Raw genomic sequence first — 18841 nt, forward strand, 5'->3', positions numbered from 1 at the left:
TCGTTGTTTTTTATGGCTGATATTCCGTTTTTATATACATACCACATCTTCTTTGTCCGTTTGTCAGTTGATACATATGGTTGCTTTCATATCTTGGTTATTTAAATAATTCTCCAGTATATCTTTTTGAATTAGTGTTTCTGTTTGCTTTGAATAAAAACCCAGTAGCGCAATGACTGGATCAGGTAGTATTTCTGTTTTTAAGAACCTCTATTTTTTGAAGAACCTCCATCCCGTTTTCCACAATGGCCACACCAGTTTGCATTCCCACCAGCGCCGTAAGGGGATTCCTTTTTCTCCACATCCTCGCCAACACTTGTTATTTCTTGTCTTTTGAGTTTAGCCTTTCCGACAAGTGTAAAGTGGTAGCTTCATTGTGGTTGGTTTGTATTTCTGTGATGATGAGTACTCTTGAGCATCTTTTCCTGTGTTGGCCATCTGTATGTCTTCTTGTGAAGAGTGTCTGTTCAGGTCCTCTCCTCATTTTGAATTGGATTATCTGGGTTTTTTGGTGTTGAATAATTTGGACATTTAACCCCCTTATCAGATATATCATTTGCAGCTATTTTCTCCCATTCAGTAGGTTGCCTTTTTGTTTTACTGATGGTTTCCTTCACTGTGCAAAAGGGTTTTTTTTTTTGTTTTGTTTTCATGTGGTCCCAATAGTTTAATTTTGCTTTCTGTGTCCCTTGCCTCAGAAGACATATCTAGAAAAATGTTTCTATGGCCAATGAATGTCAAAGAAATTACTGCCTTTGCTCTCTTCCATGATTTTTCTGGTTTCAGGCCTTACATTTAGTTTAATCCATTTGAGGTTTATTTTTGTATTTGGTGTAAGTGGTCCAGTTTTATTCTTTTGCACGTAGCTGTCCAGTTTTCCCAACACCTGGTGTAGAAGAGACTGTCTTTTTCCCACTGGATATTCTTTGCTCCTTTGTCATAGATTAATTGACCATATAAGTGTGGGCTTATTTCTAGGCTTTCTATTCTGTTCCATTAATCTGTATGTCCGTTTTTGTGCCAGTTCCGTACTATGTTGATTACTGCAGCTTTGTAATATAACTTCACTTTGGGGTTGTGATACCTTCAGCTTTGTTGTTATTTCTCAAGATTGCTTTGGCTCTTCAGGGTCTTAGATGGTTCTATAGAAATTTTAGGATTATTTGTTCTAGCTCTGTGAAGCTCACACAACCAAATGGAAAGATACTCCATTCCCGTGGTTTGGAATAACAAATATGGTTAAAGCGTCCATACTACTCAGAGCGATCTGCAGATTTGATGCAGTCCCCAACAAAATAGCAACGTTTTTCACAGAACTAGAACAAATAATCCTAACATTTTTTTAATGTTTTTTTTTTTTTAATTCTACTTTTGAGAGAAAGAGAGAGAGCAGTGTGCATGGCGGAGGGGCAGAGAGAGGGAGACACAGAATGTGAAGCAGGCTCCAGGCTCTGAGCTGTCAGCACAGAGCCCGATGCGGGACTCAAACTCATGGACCGCGAGATCATGACCTGAGTTGAAGTCAGCCACTTAACTGACTGAGCCACCCAGGTGCCCAAATAATCTTAAAATTTTAATGGAGATTTCCTTCTTTCTTCTCAGTCATTTCTTGCGATTTTTCTTCCTTCTCCAAAGTCTCTTCTTCCCTTTCCCTGCGTCCCTTTCTATCCTTCCTGTGAAGTGCACAGCCCTGCTTGATCCATAAGAAACTCATGGAAACTCGGTGTCCTTGGCCAGAGTAACATTTTTTCTGTTCCTGATGCTCGTGAGGTTTGGCTTTGGGCTGTGCTATTAATAATATGACTTCTTTAGGAAGTACTACCTTCTTTTAAGATACACTAGCAGCTATGTTAATAATACTAAGGGGTTATTGATGTCCTGACCCTAAAGACATTCTGGTACACACAGAAGAAAGCATGTTGAAAATAATGCAAATGTTTTCCTTAAGCTTGTTGGCTTTTTGTAATCGAGAAGTTACTCCGTCGCTTCTAAATTCTTACCTAAAAATTCTTTCTATCCCTGGGGAATGTTTTCTTTCCTTCAGAAATGATTTATTGATTGCTGTGTGCACACTGTGAGTCACCGGTCAAAAAGGGAGAATTCAGTACATTCGGGTGTTGGGGTAGAGGGAAGACAGTCAGTGCTTTTGCATCCCTGTTTGTACAAACTCTGAAAATCGCGGTCTTGGTACGAATCCTTAACGCTTGCCCTCTGAGGTGTGGAGGTCACCATCTTCATTTCATACACGATGAGACCAAGGCTCAGAGGAACCAAGTGACTTATCCAAGGCCACGTGGCTTGTGAAAGGCAAGAGTCAAGGACCAAACCGAGGTGCCCTAGACCCCACCTTCATACTGTGCCTCCACGTGAGGAGTATAGAAAGTTCTGGAAAAGCTTCATGAGAGAGGCTCATATTTGACTGAAGGGATCCAGGGAAGATGGGTTTCTTGTTTTTTGGGTCTTTTTTTAACAGTTTATTGGGGGTATTTGTGGTTTCCTCTAAAGCAGGATCCCTCCAAAGTTTGGAAACAAACATCCTATTACTGTGTCTAATTCACAGCTCTTCACTATAGATGGCTTGTAGGCAGGGTCTCCTTTCCCCATTTTGACTAAGCCTTTCTTTTAGGTGCTTTTTTTGTGTATGGTCATTAGCTGATCAAACGTCATTTGTGTCAGTATGTGAAGGGTCGTGATGAAATGCCTTTTGAAAATCACGAATGGGAGACACTCTGCATCCCAGTGCATTATAAAGTCCTTGTCCTATGGATCAGGACGGCTGAGAGAAGTCACCCTGGAAGCTAGGATCTTAGTTCGTGACCAAGATACTGTAATCAGAGGCAGCACTCTGAGCTGGAGACCCAAGTCCAAATCCTGACTCCCCCACTGGTTGTCAAACCAAATTAATGTGAGTACAGCCCTTAAAACAGTGCCTGATGCATATAGTAAGTGCCAGATAAGTATCCCCAAGTCTTCATGAATGGAAAGAAGAGAACATTCATGGTGGCTTTGGGGTTTTTAGGAAACCGGTTAAAGAAAGATTGGCGCTGGTTTATGGAGTCCCTTTGAAATGGTTTATCACGTTCAAGACCATAAAGGAGTCATCCTCCCTGTTTGTTGAGGTAGGAACTGAACAATGGGGTCTTAGAGGGGGTTATGTATAGTCAACACAGATGTCCACAGTCCAGGTTTAGCCAAACAAGCAATGTCAGTCCCTTTAAACCAGGAGCCCCAGGGCCAGTCCACAAGAGCGAGGAGGCAGACACTGGTTGTAAGCTAATGCCCAGCACCACCAAGGGAGGGCTTTCCTGGTCCCTGGTGCCAGGCAGGACCTGCTTCTCCCCTGAAGAACTCCTCCTGTGGCAGTCAGCCAACTCACCTCTTCCCCAAACCAATTCCCCTCATCCCAGAAATTGGGACTGCTTCCAAATGCAGCTGCCTGACTGGGATGCAGCTGACAAAATATAGCTCCTGGATCTTCTTTAAACCTTAGGATCCTGGAACTAAAATCACCTTTAAAAAAAAAAAAAGCACTTTTGTTTCTTTAAATAAAAATGGAAGCTAGTATATGTAAGCTTGGAAAAAGGAAGGAAGGAAGGAAGGAAGGAAGGAAGGAAGGAAGGAAGGAAGGAACTTTTAAAATGTAGTATAAAGGATTTTAAACTGAATGTGGAAGTCTCCCTCCCTCCCTACTTCTGTTTCCCAGATTTAACCAGAGTTAATAGTTTTCTTTACGTCTTTGGACAAGTTTCGTCCACCATATGTGAATATGTGTTAGCCTTTTAAAAATTGACATGTGACTTTTTCCTCCATGTGTTTACCTTTTTAACTTAATATATTAATGATCTTTCTGTTGCATCAGTGTAGATCTGCCTCTTTATTTACTTTTTATTTATTTTATTAGAATGAACTATAAAGCTATTTCAGTGAAATAGGGGAATTCTGAACTCTTACCCATCCCAACAACATCGCTAAAATTAAATGCACACCAAACTTGGCATAGTCACAAGGAGAAATGGAACAGGTGACAGTTACAGTGGAGACTTAACCAAGTCTCTGAAAGTGACACGGATCAGCAGGCCAAAAGCGAGGAGTCATGAATGGCACCGGAGATTCGAATCACACCTTGACCACGTTTGGTGGCAATGCGCGGAGCTCCACATTCCACAGTTAGAGAATGCACATTCTTTCCAAGCTCACACGGGAGACTGAGAAAAACTCGCATCTATTCGGCTGTAAAGGAAATCTTGGTACTGCTAATTTCTTGTAGTTGGAACTTCTGAAACGGTTTTCTCTCTTGCCTCTATTTCTCTCCCGAGTCTGTTTCTTCCCATTCCTGCGTCACGCCTGCCTATTTTATGGCCCTCTAGCCTGAATTCCTCTCTGCATTTGGTCCTCCTTCTTAGCCGCAGTCACTTTGTAGAGATCCTTTTGCCTGCTTTTAAATTCATCACGGACACAGAATGTCGGGTATAGTTTTTGTCTGCTCATGGCAAGGTTTTTCAGGTGCATTTTCGCCACCCCTGGGGAAGCTGGCCGCTGTTTTCTCTCATTGTTTTCCTTATGCATAGTATTGAGTGTGTTCCTCAGGACAAACATGGTGCAGGAATTCTGTCGTTCACCCACTTTGCCTTTCTCAGTAACGCTTCACAACATGCGATACGGATGGTGTGCGCCTATCATCTGCTGGATCGCTTGTCTGACTCCCCTGTTGGGAGGGAAAGATTCGTGTCTCTTTGGCTCACGGCCTGCCCTGGTAACGAAATGGGTGCTTTACACATAGTAGTCAATAAATATTTGTTGAATGAATTAGCACAGAGGGGCTCAGAAAACCAAACCTAACAAAAACAACCAAAACCAGATCCAGAATGGCATTGGTCATTTCAAATCCTGTTCATTAAAGTATTAATACATTATGACAGGAAGTGGGAAAACCAGGAATGTGAAGGAGGGTTCCCACTTACTTGACAACTCTCTGTCCAAATCATCATCTCCATACTGAACCCTGTGTGCCTGGGGTAGAACGGAGTGAAACCACACTTAATATTTAAGACATCGAGGGGTGCCTAGGTGGCTCAGTTGGCTAAGCGTTCAACTTCGGCTCACGTCCTATCTCGCAGTTTGTGAGTTCAAGCCCCACATCCAGCTCTGTACTGACAGCTCACAGTCTGGAGCCTGCTTCGGATTCTGCGTCTCCCTTTTCTCTCTGCCCCGCCCCTGCACGCACTCTGTCTCTCTCTCAAAAATAAACGAACGTCAAAAAATTTTTAAAAAGACATTGAGCCCGTGCCCTTTTTCACACTATTAGTAGGATATAAAGTACCTCTTCCCCTGTATGGGGCATGGGGGAGCGGGGTTTGGCCAAATGCACAGGCCAGTTGATCTGTAAGAATTTTTCCGGTACAAGTGCTCACACAGTCTGCAAGGCCACGCGTACGGTAAGAAGAACTTTAAGTAGCAGTTGGTTTGGGACTAGCTTTCAAAGCGTGCACACACAATAGGGGCACACGTGATGATCCATTGAGACAGGACAGAAAAGCCACAACTGTTTTTCATCTGAATAAAAGAAATTAAGCCTCACTAATATTTAATATTAGAATAACTCTGTATCATCTCCCAGTCAGCAACATTGGGGCAGACAGCCACTTAGAGTCTGAATTTCCACAGCGCCCTGAGGGAAGCGGGCCAGACGTCCCGCCTCACTTGTTGATTTGCTTCTAACATACCATTTGCAGTTTCACCCACCTGGTTGCGTGTATTTCTAGATCGTACTCTCTTGTGTCAGTAAATGCACGAACCGCCACGGCCGTTTCAGACGTGACCCTCACTCTTGCAGGGACGCCCTGGCGGAAGGAGCAGACCGCGGACTTGCAGCGGGTGCTGGCCCGCGTGGACAGCGACATCCCGCTGGTGCTCGTCAGTGGCAACCACGACTTGGGCAACGCCCCCACGCCCGAGACTGTGGCAGAGTTCCAGCGGACCTGGGGGGACGACTACTTCAGCTTCTGGGTCGGGGGCGTCCTGTGCCTCGTGCTCAACTCCCAGTTCTGGTACGATGCCTCCCGGTGCCCCGCCTTGAAGCAGGCGCAGGACCAGTGGCTGGACCAGCAGCTGAGCGTCGCGGGCCAGCGCGAGTGCCAGCACGCCATCGTCTTCCAGCACATCCCGCTCTTCCTCCAGAGCATCGACGAGGAGGACGACTACTTCAACCTCACCAAGTCTGTACGCAGGGAGGTGGCTGACAAGTTCGTCCGAGCAGGTAGCGCCCTGGACCCCGGGGGCTGGTGGGGAGGGCCATCTAGAGAGGAGGCTTCCAGATCCTTCTTCCGCCTCACCCCCACCGCCACCCCCCGCAGCCTGGCAAAGCAGAGAGAGGATGGGGCTTTGGACAGAACTGGGTTCTGACCCCAGCTCCACCGCTCACTGGCCTTATGGCCTTGGACAAGCCGTCTGGCCTTCCAGCCTTGGTGTCCTCATCTGTCAAGTGGGAGTAGCAGAAGGAGGTCTCTCATAGGGTGGGTGTGAGGATTAAAGGAGAAGGGGCCTGTTGTAAAGCATTCCAGTAGCCCCTGGCCTGCCAAGTAGTGAGGTTGTGGCAGCTGCTGGCAGCTGAGGTTGGGGGTCCCGCAGGTGTGGGGTTATTGGGGTTGGACGGGGTCTGAGTGTGGCTGTACCACCCCAGGGAGAAGGGATGATGCCAGTGTCATCTTTTCTCATATCTCTGTGAAGCACGAACTTGCCCAACGGCAGGTGATCTTCAAGAGCCAGGCTTTACCAGTGTTGGATGTAACCCCGGGGAGTCCTGGGACGCGGGTGTCCTGGAGCCTGATCACTTTTCCTAGAACAGGGACTAAACTCTCCCCTAGATCGAGGAGACAGAAATGTATTTAGTCAGATTTAACCTGCTGTAAATGTTTGGCGAATCACGTATTTAACACATGCGTGTGCACGCACACACGCGCGCACACACACACCGTGAAACCCTCGGACGGCCTCCTGGTCCGCACACCTCCTTCTCTCCTCCCCACAGCACCTGTAGTGTTTCTGTCCTGTGAAATGGGTTGTCCCAAGCCGATTCCCTGCATGACCAGTGACTTGGCAGGATTCCGATTTTGACAACTGTTGCGTCTCTTGTTTTGGTTTTAATGCCTCCTTTCAGATCTTTCCAGAGTATACTTCGTCAAATGCTTCTAAAATTTGAATACATCACTTGTTTGTTAGGAGGTAGGGAGAGGGAGGTGGCGGCCTGACCCCATAGCAAACGTTCATTTAAAAAAACAAAATTTCTTACACTCTTCTTTTCATCTTTGAGCATTTAAATGTGTTCGCATTTACTTGTTAAATGTACAATAGGCCCTTCTGTATTTTTGAGACATTTTACAAAAGGCTTGCATAATTGGAGACATTATCCAACTGTTCCATGGAGATGAAGTTGGAAAACTTCTATTGAGGCCTTTGAAATTTCATGCCATGCTTGAGTTGGTGCAGAAAACCATTTTGATGACAAGGAAATGAAGTGTCAAGATGGCATCAGCACCACCGTGGAGACTATTTTGTAACAGAGAATAATGTCAGAGAGAACATTTAATGCCAGAGAAGTGATTCCTTTCATATCAAATGTTAAATGATGTAAATGCCATCCCCGTGGTCGCTCTTTGTTCCCTGTTCCTGTCAAGCACGTTCTTGAGCGGCGTGTGCACGTGCGGCCCACCGGCACCCCCCGATGTTGAGACCTGTAGGCATTTATAAAGAGAGAGCCCACGGCTCTAACCAGGCAGCCTCCGGGGAGGCCTCCTGCCCACCCACCAGGAGCCCCGGAAGGCGGCGGGGTACTTGGGATGCGCCAGCCACCTCCCTCTCGGGCCTGCGGCCCCGCGAGCTCTCAGCACACCCCCAGCTGGTCCGGGTCTTGGAGGTGGGCTCCGCTTGACCCGGCTCACAGGGGTGGGGGGTCTACCACCAGAATGCCCATCGATTGATGCAAAGCCCGGCTGAAACCCTCCCCTCTGCCCTGACGGCACAGTCTCTTCCCGTGGGCAGAACGACATGGGAAGCCACGTTCCAGTCAGGAGCTCGCTTGCTAAGCGTGAGACTGAGCAGAGGAACTAGTCTTACTCCAGCCTTAATGGCGTCACGCTCTGGAACGCTGCCGGGTCCATCTCCAGTAGGGCCGCCCGGCCCAGAAGACTCCGGTATTTCCAGTGCCTTAACATCTCTCTAGACTGTCCACCCCTTGAGGCCACCATCTGGGCCGTAGTGGCAGCTCTCCAGCCCCCCACCCTTCTGGCCCCCTCAGCCCCAGGGCAAAGCCAGCTCCCCACTCTTCCCCATTGTCTCTGACTCTCCCGTTTCACCTGGCCAGCTACTCCCCTTCAGCACCTTCTGCGTGAGGTGACCCCAGCCCTGCCCTGGGTTCTTCCTCAGCTCTCCTTGATCCCAGCAGACTCGTTTGTGTTGACTTATCTCAGTCACCCGCTAGACTCGGCTCCTTGAGTGTGGGGGTGCTCTTGTGCTCATCTCTGCATTCAGGACGCCTGGCTCAGGTCAGTTCCTAGTCAGTGCCTCATCCGTGTTTGTAGAGTGAACGAGGGACTGACACAGCCCATTTATTTGGTTAGCACCCACTGTATGCTGGCCACAGAGACTAGGGCCATGCTGTCATGGAGCTCCTGGGCATAGAGCTTTTCAAGGTGCGTTCCAAGGATCGAGCATACGTCCAAGCCTTTCGTTTCTGCGTGAAGTCCTCCCTTGATACTGGCTTTCCAGGTTCATAGAGCAGCCAATTTCTCTCTTCCCACGTGGCCCCCCACTGTTCACACCAGGCACCTTCACGTATGAGACAGAGTCCTGTTGGCCACTGGCGTTAGGAACTTCACCTAAGCCTGCTTAACCAGGGAAAGGCAGAGAGACAGGTGTCCTTCCTGCTGTCACCTGTCAGTTTTAGTGGCTTACCAAGCCTGGCCCTTTGCTTTGTGGCCTTCCACACACACAGCAAACCAAGGGCAATGTCAAGAAGAGATCCAGGCCGGATGTGGACCCAGCTCAGTGGCAGGCTGAGTGATCTGCTTAGGGTGAAAGCATGAGTAGGTTGGCTCTCCTAGGGAATGTTGTGCACCCATGACTCACGATCCCAGAGATCGCTCAGCTCACAGCAGTGTAATTCTTGGACTCCTTTGGGAAAGCCAGAGTTCAAGTGACATTTCATAAGATTCATTAACTTCAAGATGATCAAATTGGGGGTGATGCTGCTGTTTAATGCTGCCTCCAGCTTTTCCCCCACAGCAATATTATTCCCTCGTGCTATTCCAGTCTCCTTTATCTCCCTGAGTTAAAATGCCGGTACTCAAAAATATGTCAAAAGCTCATCAGAATATCAGGGTAGCTTTTAATTATGATAATTGTGTTGTTATAAAATATCCTTTTAAAGAGCACATCCCTCCTCAAACCACCATGGAGGTAAAACCCAGCTTCCTTCCAGCAAGCTTAATGAATAATTCTGAATCATTGTGTGGGATGAATAAATGATTTAATAACGAACATCAACAATCATCTCCCATTGTTGCATTAATTTTTCAAACGGGATGAGGTAAATGAGGAGGAGGGGTGTTACTATACAATGGGCCACCGTGTGTGTTGGGATGCGTTCTATGAATCCAAGCCTGCGAGCCTCCCCGCTCAGGTTTCCCTAGAAACGGATGCATTCTGTTTCTCCTTTTGAAGCTCAGTGAAAAACCTTCTTTGTGTGGTACAAAAGCGTCGTCAACAGCCAGCGCAAATAAACAGTTATCAGGGCAGGACAGACGCACAGATGGGGAGCTGCACCCGTTATTTTCGGTCTTCCTTTGTACTGCCTGAGGATAATCAATTTCATCACATCCACGGGATGTAGAAATTGGTTTTCCCCTTAATTCACCTGATACCTAGTTGAGTTGCAAAGACAGATAGCAGATAATGAAATCGTGGTTGAACGCAGCCACTGTCTCTGTCCCTCATGCCTTTTTCAGCAAAAGGTTAATTTGTGACCTAGTTAATACGGATTCCAATTTAAGAACTCAATCTTAAAAAACAAAAGTCTGGCTCTCTTAACTGACCTCGTCTCCCTTGATGTCTTGATACCTTTTTTTTTTTTTTTTTTTTTTTTCTTTCCATTCTCAACATAGAGATGAGAAGTGTGTAGTTGGGAGCCCAGAGCGAATTTGGCAATTACGAAACATTCCAATAAGTTGATCTTTCCTGCAAAAGTTAATGAGTAATTTCACAGAAATAGTTTCATCTCCAGTATTTATTCCTTAAAAAAAAAAAAAACTGGAGAGAGAAAGAGATCTTAGCCCATAATTATCATTTGAAAATTTCAAAGTTTGAAAGAACAAAATGGTCGGGTTTCCAGGGTCCACTTTGTAGGAAAAATAAAATGTCTGATTCTACTCTGATGTCCTTCTGAGTTGTATTGAGATTATTTGTTTATGTCCTGATTCCTCCAAAAATGGAATCCCAGCTTTATTCACCTCTGTAAGCCCAGCCTCTGGCCAAAACTGTCATGTGGTTGCCCTGTCAATAAACAAATATTGGCTAAGTGGAATGGAATTAGATTTGATTCACATACTTATCAGCAGAATCATAGATAATGTCGATACTACCTGTGGATCAGTGTTGGCGAACTGAGCTTTGGATGGGAAATGTATCACGTAAAGCGGGGTCTCGGTGAACTTTTTCTGCCAAGGGGCACACAGTAAACACTTTGGGCTGTGGTCTCCGTGGCAACCGCAGAGCTCTGCCTTTGTAGCACGGAAGCAGTAACAGACATACATAAGCAAATGAGCGTGGCCGTGTTCCAGCACAACTCTACTTACAAAAGCCAGGTGTGAGCTGGCGGGTCGTACTTTTCCCCGCTGTTGGCTCAGAGAAATCTTCCTGCCCTGCCCTCAGACCGTGTCTACACCGTGCATGCGTCTAATTCCAGCATGCTTCTGGTGACCCCACCGCAGAGCGAGCCTCAGGTTCCTCCATGGAGGACACACCCGGGTGAGGTATGCCCCGTTGGAGGTCCCTGTGGGAGGTGACGTGGGGGCACTTAAGTCCAACGCTTGGGTGTTTATTTTAACATGTGTTTGAAAAAATACATAAGTAGCTCTTCAAGTTAAAAATCATCAGTAGTAGCACCAGTAGCACGTGGGTAGGGCTGAACTCGTGGAGGTGGTGTAGGGAGAGCAGGTGCGCACCAGCGGGAGCGATGGGGCCATATCACAGCACAGGGCAGCAGACAAGCTTGGGTTTCAAACAGACCGGGATTCAGATCCTTTGGTGGCACTCCCCAGCTGCATGGCCTCACATAAGCTGCCCAACATCTTTCTGCCTTAGTTTTCTCACTTGTCAAATGGGGGCTCTGGTCCCAGCCTCATAGGGTTGGTGTGAGCACCAGATTGAAGTGATGCGGGGACACAGTATGTGCTCCACGAAGGGCTGTGTGTCATGAGATGACCCTGGACCCCACCACGAGCCCACAGCCGGCAAATTTGCTTGACGCAGGGTCTGGCTTTATCCATAGGCGGTGCCTCTCACCCTGGGATGCCGGCGGGAGGGGCAGGGTCTCCTCGAGAGGGCGAGAGGGCGTGTGCGAGAATGTCCCCTGGAGGAGAGGCACGTGCCAACTCGACTTTGTAAGTGGTGAAAGAAAGCAATTAACAAGTCTTCTAATACAAATTACGGAAAGTGAAGCTAGACAGAAAGTTTCTTAGCTCCTGGGATGTGCGGGAAGATGGACCGTGTCTCAAGGAGTGTGAGATTTTTCAGTGCGGATAAGGAATACTTGCTATGTTTGCTTTTATCAGAGGCAGGGAAGCCCTCAACTAGATGGAAAAATTCCTTTGGAATTTAGTGACAGAATTTGACTCCCCCTTACTTTTTCTAAACCAGTTGATGTGTTGCTAAAGAGACCTGTGAATACACGATGTCATAGGCAGGTTTTTCTGAATCTAGCATATGTGTCCACAAGACAATGGCAGCCATCTCACAATGCCCTTTGTTTAAAATGCATTTTAAGGGGCGCCTGGGTGGCTCACTCGTTTGAGCGTCCAGCTTCGGCTCAGGTCGTGGTTTCATGGTTCGTGAGTTTGAGCCCCGCGTCCAGCTCTGTGCTAGTAGCATGGAGCTGCTTTGGATTCTCTGTCTCCCTCCCTCCCTCTCTCTTTCTCTCTCAAAAATAAACATTTACAAAATTAAAAAAAAAAAATAAAATGTATTTTAAAAAACGATCCTAGTGGTTGTTTTCTTAACCAACTCTTGGGGTACCTGGGTGTCTCAGTCGGTTTAAGTTTAAGTGTACGACTTTGGCTCAGGTCATGATCTCACGGTTCGTGAGTTTAAGCCCCACGTCCGTGCCGACGGTTCAGGGCCTGGAGCCTGCTTCAAATTCTGTCTCGCTCTTTGCCCCTCCCCCCACTGGCACTTTCTCTCTCTCTCAAAAATGAATGAACATTTTTTAAAAAGTTTCACCAGCTCTCAAGTGAGAACGCATCACCTATCCTTTTTTCAGCGTCTGTAGAATCCAGAGTTTCTGGGGGCCTAGCAGCTTGAGGAATTTTACCCTCTTTAAGTTATATTTGGTCTCGAATTCATTTTCCCAGGTTGGATCTGTTTTCTGTTTTGATCAGTTCACCCTAAACCATCATGCTTTAGTCACTGGATGTCTGCACGTCGTTCACGCTAAACCTAGATAAGAGCCCAACTGCCGAAGCTGCATCTGGTGCCACGGGATGGGTTTCATTTCTCACTGTGGAGGTATCCTTAACAGTTGGGCTAATTAAAGTCGAAATCAAGTCCTGACTGTAAATATTTATAAATTGAGAATCTGGCGTGTGTAACTGTGTGCTGGTTTCCAGAGCTAAGTCAACATTTACTCATTCAACAGGTAGCAGGGGCCCGGGGCTAGGCACCGTGGAGGGTAATGAGCGTGACAGACCGCGGTTCCTTCTGCGGCATGGTGGGTCCCTCTCAAGCTAAAAATGATAAAATCCTATCGAAGAACCCCATCGTGGCCTTTCAGAAACGAGGCACAAGTGCATGGGAAGCAGGAGCGACTGTTTAAGTTTATGAAATCAAAACACTGTCTCTTCTCTTTTTAGGTCCTTTTTTTTAAAAAAAAAATAGCAATTAATGTCATTTTCACACGAGCAGTGGGATTCCTTTGTGAAACTGAAATATCCCTAGTTTAGCTAAACACTCTGACTTCCCATACTGGTTCTGGGAAGGTACTTTTTAGGCACTGGACTCACTTTCCTTTAAGAGGTATTTGCCCCCACCGTGGCCAACAATATAAGTGAACATTTAGAACACTGTTATTTAAAATAAGCTAGAGATTGCTTTGTTCTTGTTTTTGTTTTTGTGTTCTCATTTTACTTAACAAAAACATTTGCATGTTGATGATTGATTTAGAGGTGAAAGAATGGCACCCCTTTGGATAACAACGCGGAGGACCCTGTGACCTGTCCATAGTACAGGTGGGCGAGCTGAGCACACACAGAGGCTGTCTGGCCTCTGAGTCATCTTTAAATTTAAATTACAGACACATGAGAGGAAGGAGAGGCCCTTCTCTCTGGTGTCGGTCTTACACAGAGCACTACCCTGTGCCGCCCTGGGAGCCTCGGAAAGGAGCTCCCTGCAGTAACGTTGCCCAGGTGGGAGGGGGCATGTCCAGGGCAGGTGCGATGCTACCTTAGCCATGAACCTCCTGCTGGGTCACCCTGCCTGGGTGCGGCCTTGCGGCCTGTGCTTGTGTCTCTCTTGGGGGGGCTGGAGTCTCGCTCCCTCCCAGATGCCAGTGAAGGCACCTAGTAGGGCAGCTTTTCTGCTGAGAAAGGGAGAAGATGAACAAGCTTCCTGAGAGCCATGGGTCACGTTCCGTCTTTTTTCTTTTTTTAATCTTTATTTTATTTTTGAGAGAGAGCATGAGCAGAGGAAGGGCAGACAGACAGGGAGACACAAAATCGGAAGCAGGCTCCAGGCTCGGAGCTGTCAGCACAGAGCCCAGGGCGGGGCTTGGACCCACGAACGGGGAGATCGTGACCTGAGCCGAAGTCGGACGCTTGACCGACTGAGCCACCCAGGCGCCCTGGGTCACGTTCAGTTTTACACTGATGGTATCGTCAGTGGCCATGCTCATTGTCACCACAGCCCGCACAACAGCCCCGCAAGGTGTCTGTGTTCTGTCTCTGCCACTGATGGGCAGACTTGAGTCCAGGAGGTGGAATCACCTGTCCCGGTCACAGAGCTGTGAAGCAGGTAGTACTGTGTCAGGTTTTTGTGGGCATCGGATAAGATAATCCAGTTCCCTGACACAGTGTCTGGCTCCCGGCGGGTGCTCGGTCACAAAAGTGCCGTTGGGGTTATCCGTCTTACTGCCGTTAACATCATTACCCTGAGGATACTGTGAGTGACTTCACGTTCGGTAAAGAGAAGCGTAGGGATTGTATCTTCTCCTTTCCACAAGGTCGCACCCCTGCCCACTGCTGGCTTGCTGGAGTATTGCCAGAGTCGGGACCCCAGACTTTCTAACCATGTTAGGCACCGTGCTACTCCTCTGCCCACCACACTGGAGTCCCACGTCCCCGCGACAGCCCCTGATGTGCCACCAGTGGGTGCTAGAAACCGCAGGGTAACCAACCTTCTTAGTACTAGTTTTATTTCATAAGCCATTTACAGCACAATTAACATTACATTCGTGTCATAGTAATTACCACTCACTAAATATTACAGCACAGTTCTATGAGTGCGCGTCAACAGCACAGGTCCCGCTGCTCTGATTTTATTGACAAGAAAAGAGGGAGACACAGCTGGGAAGTGGCTGAGCTGGGCACCTGCCCCAGCGCTCTGACCTCTTAGCCATGCTGCTGTCGGCGTAATGAGCAGAGTGCGCATCGGGCACAGGTGTTGACGGCAAGAAAGCAAGCGCCAGGCCAGCTTGTGCTGGGGCCTGCCCGCCTGCTCACCCCCACTTCCACTCTGCACCTGCCCTTCTGCGGGGGCTAACCCAGGAAGGAGCTGGTCCGCCTCAACAGGGAGGCTTGGAGCCGCACCGTCTGAGGGGTCCGTGGAGCGAGGTTCCGGGGAGTCCATCCCGGGTGTGAGATGCCCCTCCGGCCTCTGCAAGCAGCGGTTCTTCCAGAGTGAGCTTCTCAGCTCGTCCTTTGACCTTGAGCATGTGAATTATGCCTTCTGCAGACAAAACAGGGAGGGGTCCGTGCCACCCCTGTACCCTGGCTGGCTCCCTTGGGATACAAGTCCAGGGAGGCTCTTAGCTGAGGATCATGGGTACCAGAAAAAGCTCACTTAAAAAATGGGGACTGTAGGTGCCTGGGTGGCTCAGTCAGTTAGGCGTCTGACTTGGTTTTAGCTCAGGTCATGATCTCATGGTTGTGAGACGGAGCCCCGAGTTGGGCTCCACACTGAGTGTAGAATCTGCTTGGGGTTCTCTCTCTGTCTCTCTCTGTCTCCCTCTGCCCCTCCCTCCTTCGTGCGCACATGTATTCTCTCTCAAAATAAGTAAGCAGACTTAAAAAATTGTTAAAAATGTGGGGAACGTAGGTCTTAGAAAATTGTGATGAAATAAAGATAAAGGTTGATTTGAGACATTATTTTGCAAAAAGAGACAAATCATGGCAATCCATTTTACTTTAGCTTGTGTTTGCTAAACTGTTGTTTGTTGTTGCAAACATGCACCAACTCTTGGAATGCGTAAGGAATGAATCAGGTGTAGACTTGGTTTCCTTGGTTTGAATAGACTAAAATAATTGTTCGACAGCATCCTGCTTTTGACAGCAGAGGGTCCTTTTTGCATGAGAGAAAAATAATTACAGGTTTCATCAGTTTTCCTAAGGGTCTGATTCTGAATCCTCAGTAATCTGATTATTGCCCTTCTCAGGAACTCCCGTGTGTACACGTGTGTGTGTTTCTTCTGCCACAGCCTTACGTGTTGATGACTTACCCTCTCCCGATTCTGGCAGTTCCCCAAGTGTCACTTTCATTGGCTTTATGAAGTCCCCTGTCTTTAGTATGATTTGTGATTCAACACAGAGGTGCCTCTGCCAGGGTGCACAGCTTGGGCATTGTTTGTTTTGTTTTCGTAGGGGCTTGGTTCATAAACAGTCTATTCATTAGCATTTTCTTGTTATTAAGAAATTCTTTCTTGGGGCTCCTGGGCGGCTCAGTCGGTTAAGTGTCCCATTCTTGGTTTCGGCTTAGGTCATGATCTCCCTGTAATTATATAATTGTAATTTGTTCGTTCTTAAAAACTGTGAAAGCAGACATTACAAGATGTTAATATTTGTTATCTGTGGGTGGTGGTAATATAAATGTTACATTATTTTTTGTACTCATCTGAATCTTCTAAGTTTTTCCAAAAAATGAAAAAAGAATTACAAGATTCCCTGTAGTGGCATCTAGATTGGAAAGCTCAGTCTAAGGGGAAAAGGGAAGGAAGCAGAGAATTACAGTCAGTGTAGACATCTTAGAGGGGACTTCATGATGCATTGGGCGTTTGTTTCTAATATTTAAATTCCTCTCTCCATAAACTGCATTTGAAGCTGTGTAAATACTTTGCCTGCTATTATTGGATAGGAGCATGATTTCCCATAACACTGTGAAAATTGTGTCACCCCTGTTGCCTTGGATAGCCTCCATATCAGGGACATTTCTTCCCTCTTTCTTTCTTCTTTTCATTCCTAACAACCTTTACTTCATGGCTGTGTCTTCATGAAATCGCTCCATCAAACGTTTGCTTTGATGGGGACATCCATTCAGTTCAGAAGATTTTGGAGGTTGCCTACTGTATGCCAAGCTCATGTGTCATGACAAAGACTGCTTTTTGTGTGTTTGATCCATCCACCTAGAAGCATTGTGATCAAGGTTAAAAAAAAGGTGTTTTAACCTTGTCAAAGTCACTGACTCTCTGGCCAAACGTACCCATTCCTTAAAGGCAAAGGCAGGTGCCTCTGGTGTAGCTTGTGGCCATCAAAGGGGACTTGGGCTATAATTGTATGAAGATTATATAATTATAATTTTTTCATTCTTGAAAACTGTGCAAGTGGATATTACAAGATGTTAATATTTGTTATCCGTGGGTGGTGGGAATATAAAGGTTGCATTATTTTTTGTACTCGTCTGAATTTTCTCAGTTTTTCCAAAAATGAAAAAAGAATTAAAAGATTCCCTGTAGTGGCATCTAGATCGGGGTTAGCGGACTGTTTCTGTAAATGGCCAGATAGTACATATTTTAGGCTTTGTGGGCCAAAGGCAAAATTAAGAGTATTACATAGATGGTTAAATAAACCTATCTATAGGCATTTAAAAGGCTAAGAAGCATTCTTGATTCCCACACCTTATAAGAAAACAGTCCCTGAGCTGTAGTTTCACAATCCCTGGTCCAGGTACTTAAGATCAGTCACCATTGACTCTTACATTAATAAGGATAATAGTTACAGAGCCATCAGTTTGTTTCAAAAAATTATGCCACTTAGCAACTTTCCACATTTAATCTTAAATGTGAAAAGCTTAAAATCTGAGGGAGGAAAAGATTTCCTTTCTTTGTTTTTGACTGACCGTGTTTTGAGTCTTTTATTGACACACTCTGCCTCTGATGTGTGTTATCTGTTTCTCACTTCCAAATTGCCTCTGAGTTGTCATACAGACGTGGCCTGAGGTTACTGAGCCACCTTCCCCCTCTTCTGTGCCACTGCGCTGCCTTGGGTCCACGCCTCGGTCCTACTGAATGCATGATGCTTGAGAAAGCAATTTCGCGAGCCGGAGAAAGGATGTCAGGAAGGTCACTGACAAAATAGTGCTCTAATGGAGTCCCACCCTATCAAGGAACCATCCTGGGACCTGTTGGAGAGCAAGTGAAGTCTATTATTTTGTAAGAGCTTCCAAAAGCCAGTTTATATAGTGTTTGAAAGTGGATTATTGGTCACCCCAAAAGGAGAGTTACTGTCCTAAAACGTATAGGGTACTGTTAGTTCCTTTTGGCTGTTATGGGAAAGTCCCAACTCGCCCATTGCAGAGAGTAAGGAAGTTTCTTATCTCATGTCAGTAGAAGGCTGGGCATGGTTCAGGCTCTCAGCCAGGCCAACTCGGGGACCAGGATCTTGCTTTGATTCTGCTTGCTGCCCCCCACCCGCCACTCCACGCAGCCTTTTCCTCTGATTGAACTTTCTCAGATGACTGCCATAGTTCTGGACTTGACATTCAGAAGTGAGACGGGGCTTCTGAGAAGATGCAGAACCTTTCCCAGGACCCCGGCAGATCTCTTCCCACAGCTTCATACCCAGACCTGGGCCACAGACCAATTCCAAGCTCATCACTTAGTGGCTGTAGGAGGACATTTACCACCGCGGCCGTGACCTTGGCTCTGGGAGGAAGCCCATGAGCTCCTGGAGGAGGATGTTTCCCGGAACAAAATCAGGATTTTTTTCCATCAAAGGGAAAAAGGGAGGGGCATGGTATTAAAAGTGGCCAGCCGCGCCTCCTGTGGCAAGGAAGAAAGAACCCACGTTCACACCTTATTTCAGGGACAGTGCCGAAAAGCGTTGTGTTTCCAGTGTGCAGTGAACCTGTGCTGAGGATTAAACCCATCATCTCTGAAACTCACAGCGACTCCATGAGGGATCTGTTGGCATCCCTTTTTGAAAATGGAGGAAATGGACATCCAGGGAGGTAAAGTAGCTTGTCATGTGGCATTTAAGTGACAAGACATGATTCCGAATCCGTGCTCATTTCTCTGTCTCTGTCTTCCACCCTCTTGTTAGTAATAATCAGGCCTTCTTTGACGAGGAACACGGTAATTCTTTTGTAAGAT

At 46.8% G+C, this 18841-nt stretch overlaps 1 protein-coding gene across 2 annotated transcripts in view; it reads left to right on the top strand.

The window, feature by feature from the left end:
* CPPED1 (calcineurin like phosphoesterase domain containing 1) overlaps positions 1-18841 on the top strand; it is a 110726-nt gene that overhangs the window by 63139 nt on the left and 28746 nt on the right. For both annotated transcript variants that reach the window (XM_045462446.1, XM_045462447.1), the window contains exon 3: positions 5834-6256. In XM_045462446.1, coding sequence (XP_045318402.1) covers positions 5834-6256 — 423 coding nt within the window. The remainder of the gene's footprint in view (positions 1-5833; positions 6257-18841) is intronic.

Source organism: Leopardus geoffroyi, chromosome E3 (assembly GCF_018350155.1).
Source record: "Leopardus geoffroyi isolate Oge1 chromosome E3, O.geoffroyi_Oge1_pat1.0, whole genome shotgun sequence".
NCBI lineage: Eukaryota > Metazoa > Chordata > Mammalia > Carnivora > Felidae > Leopardus > Leopardus geoffroyi.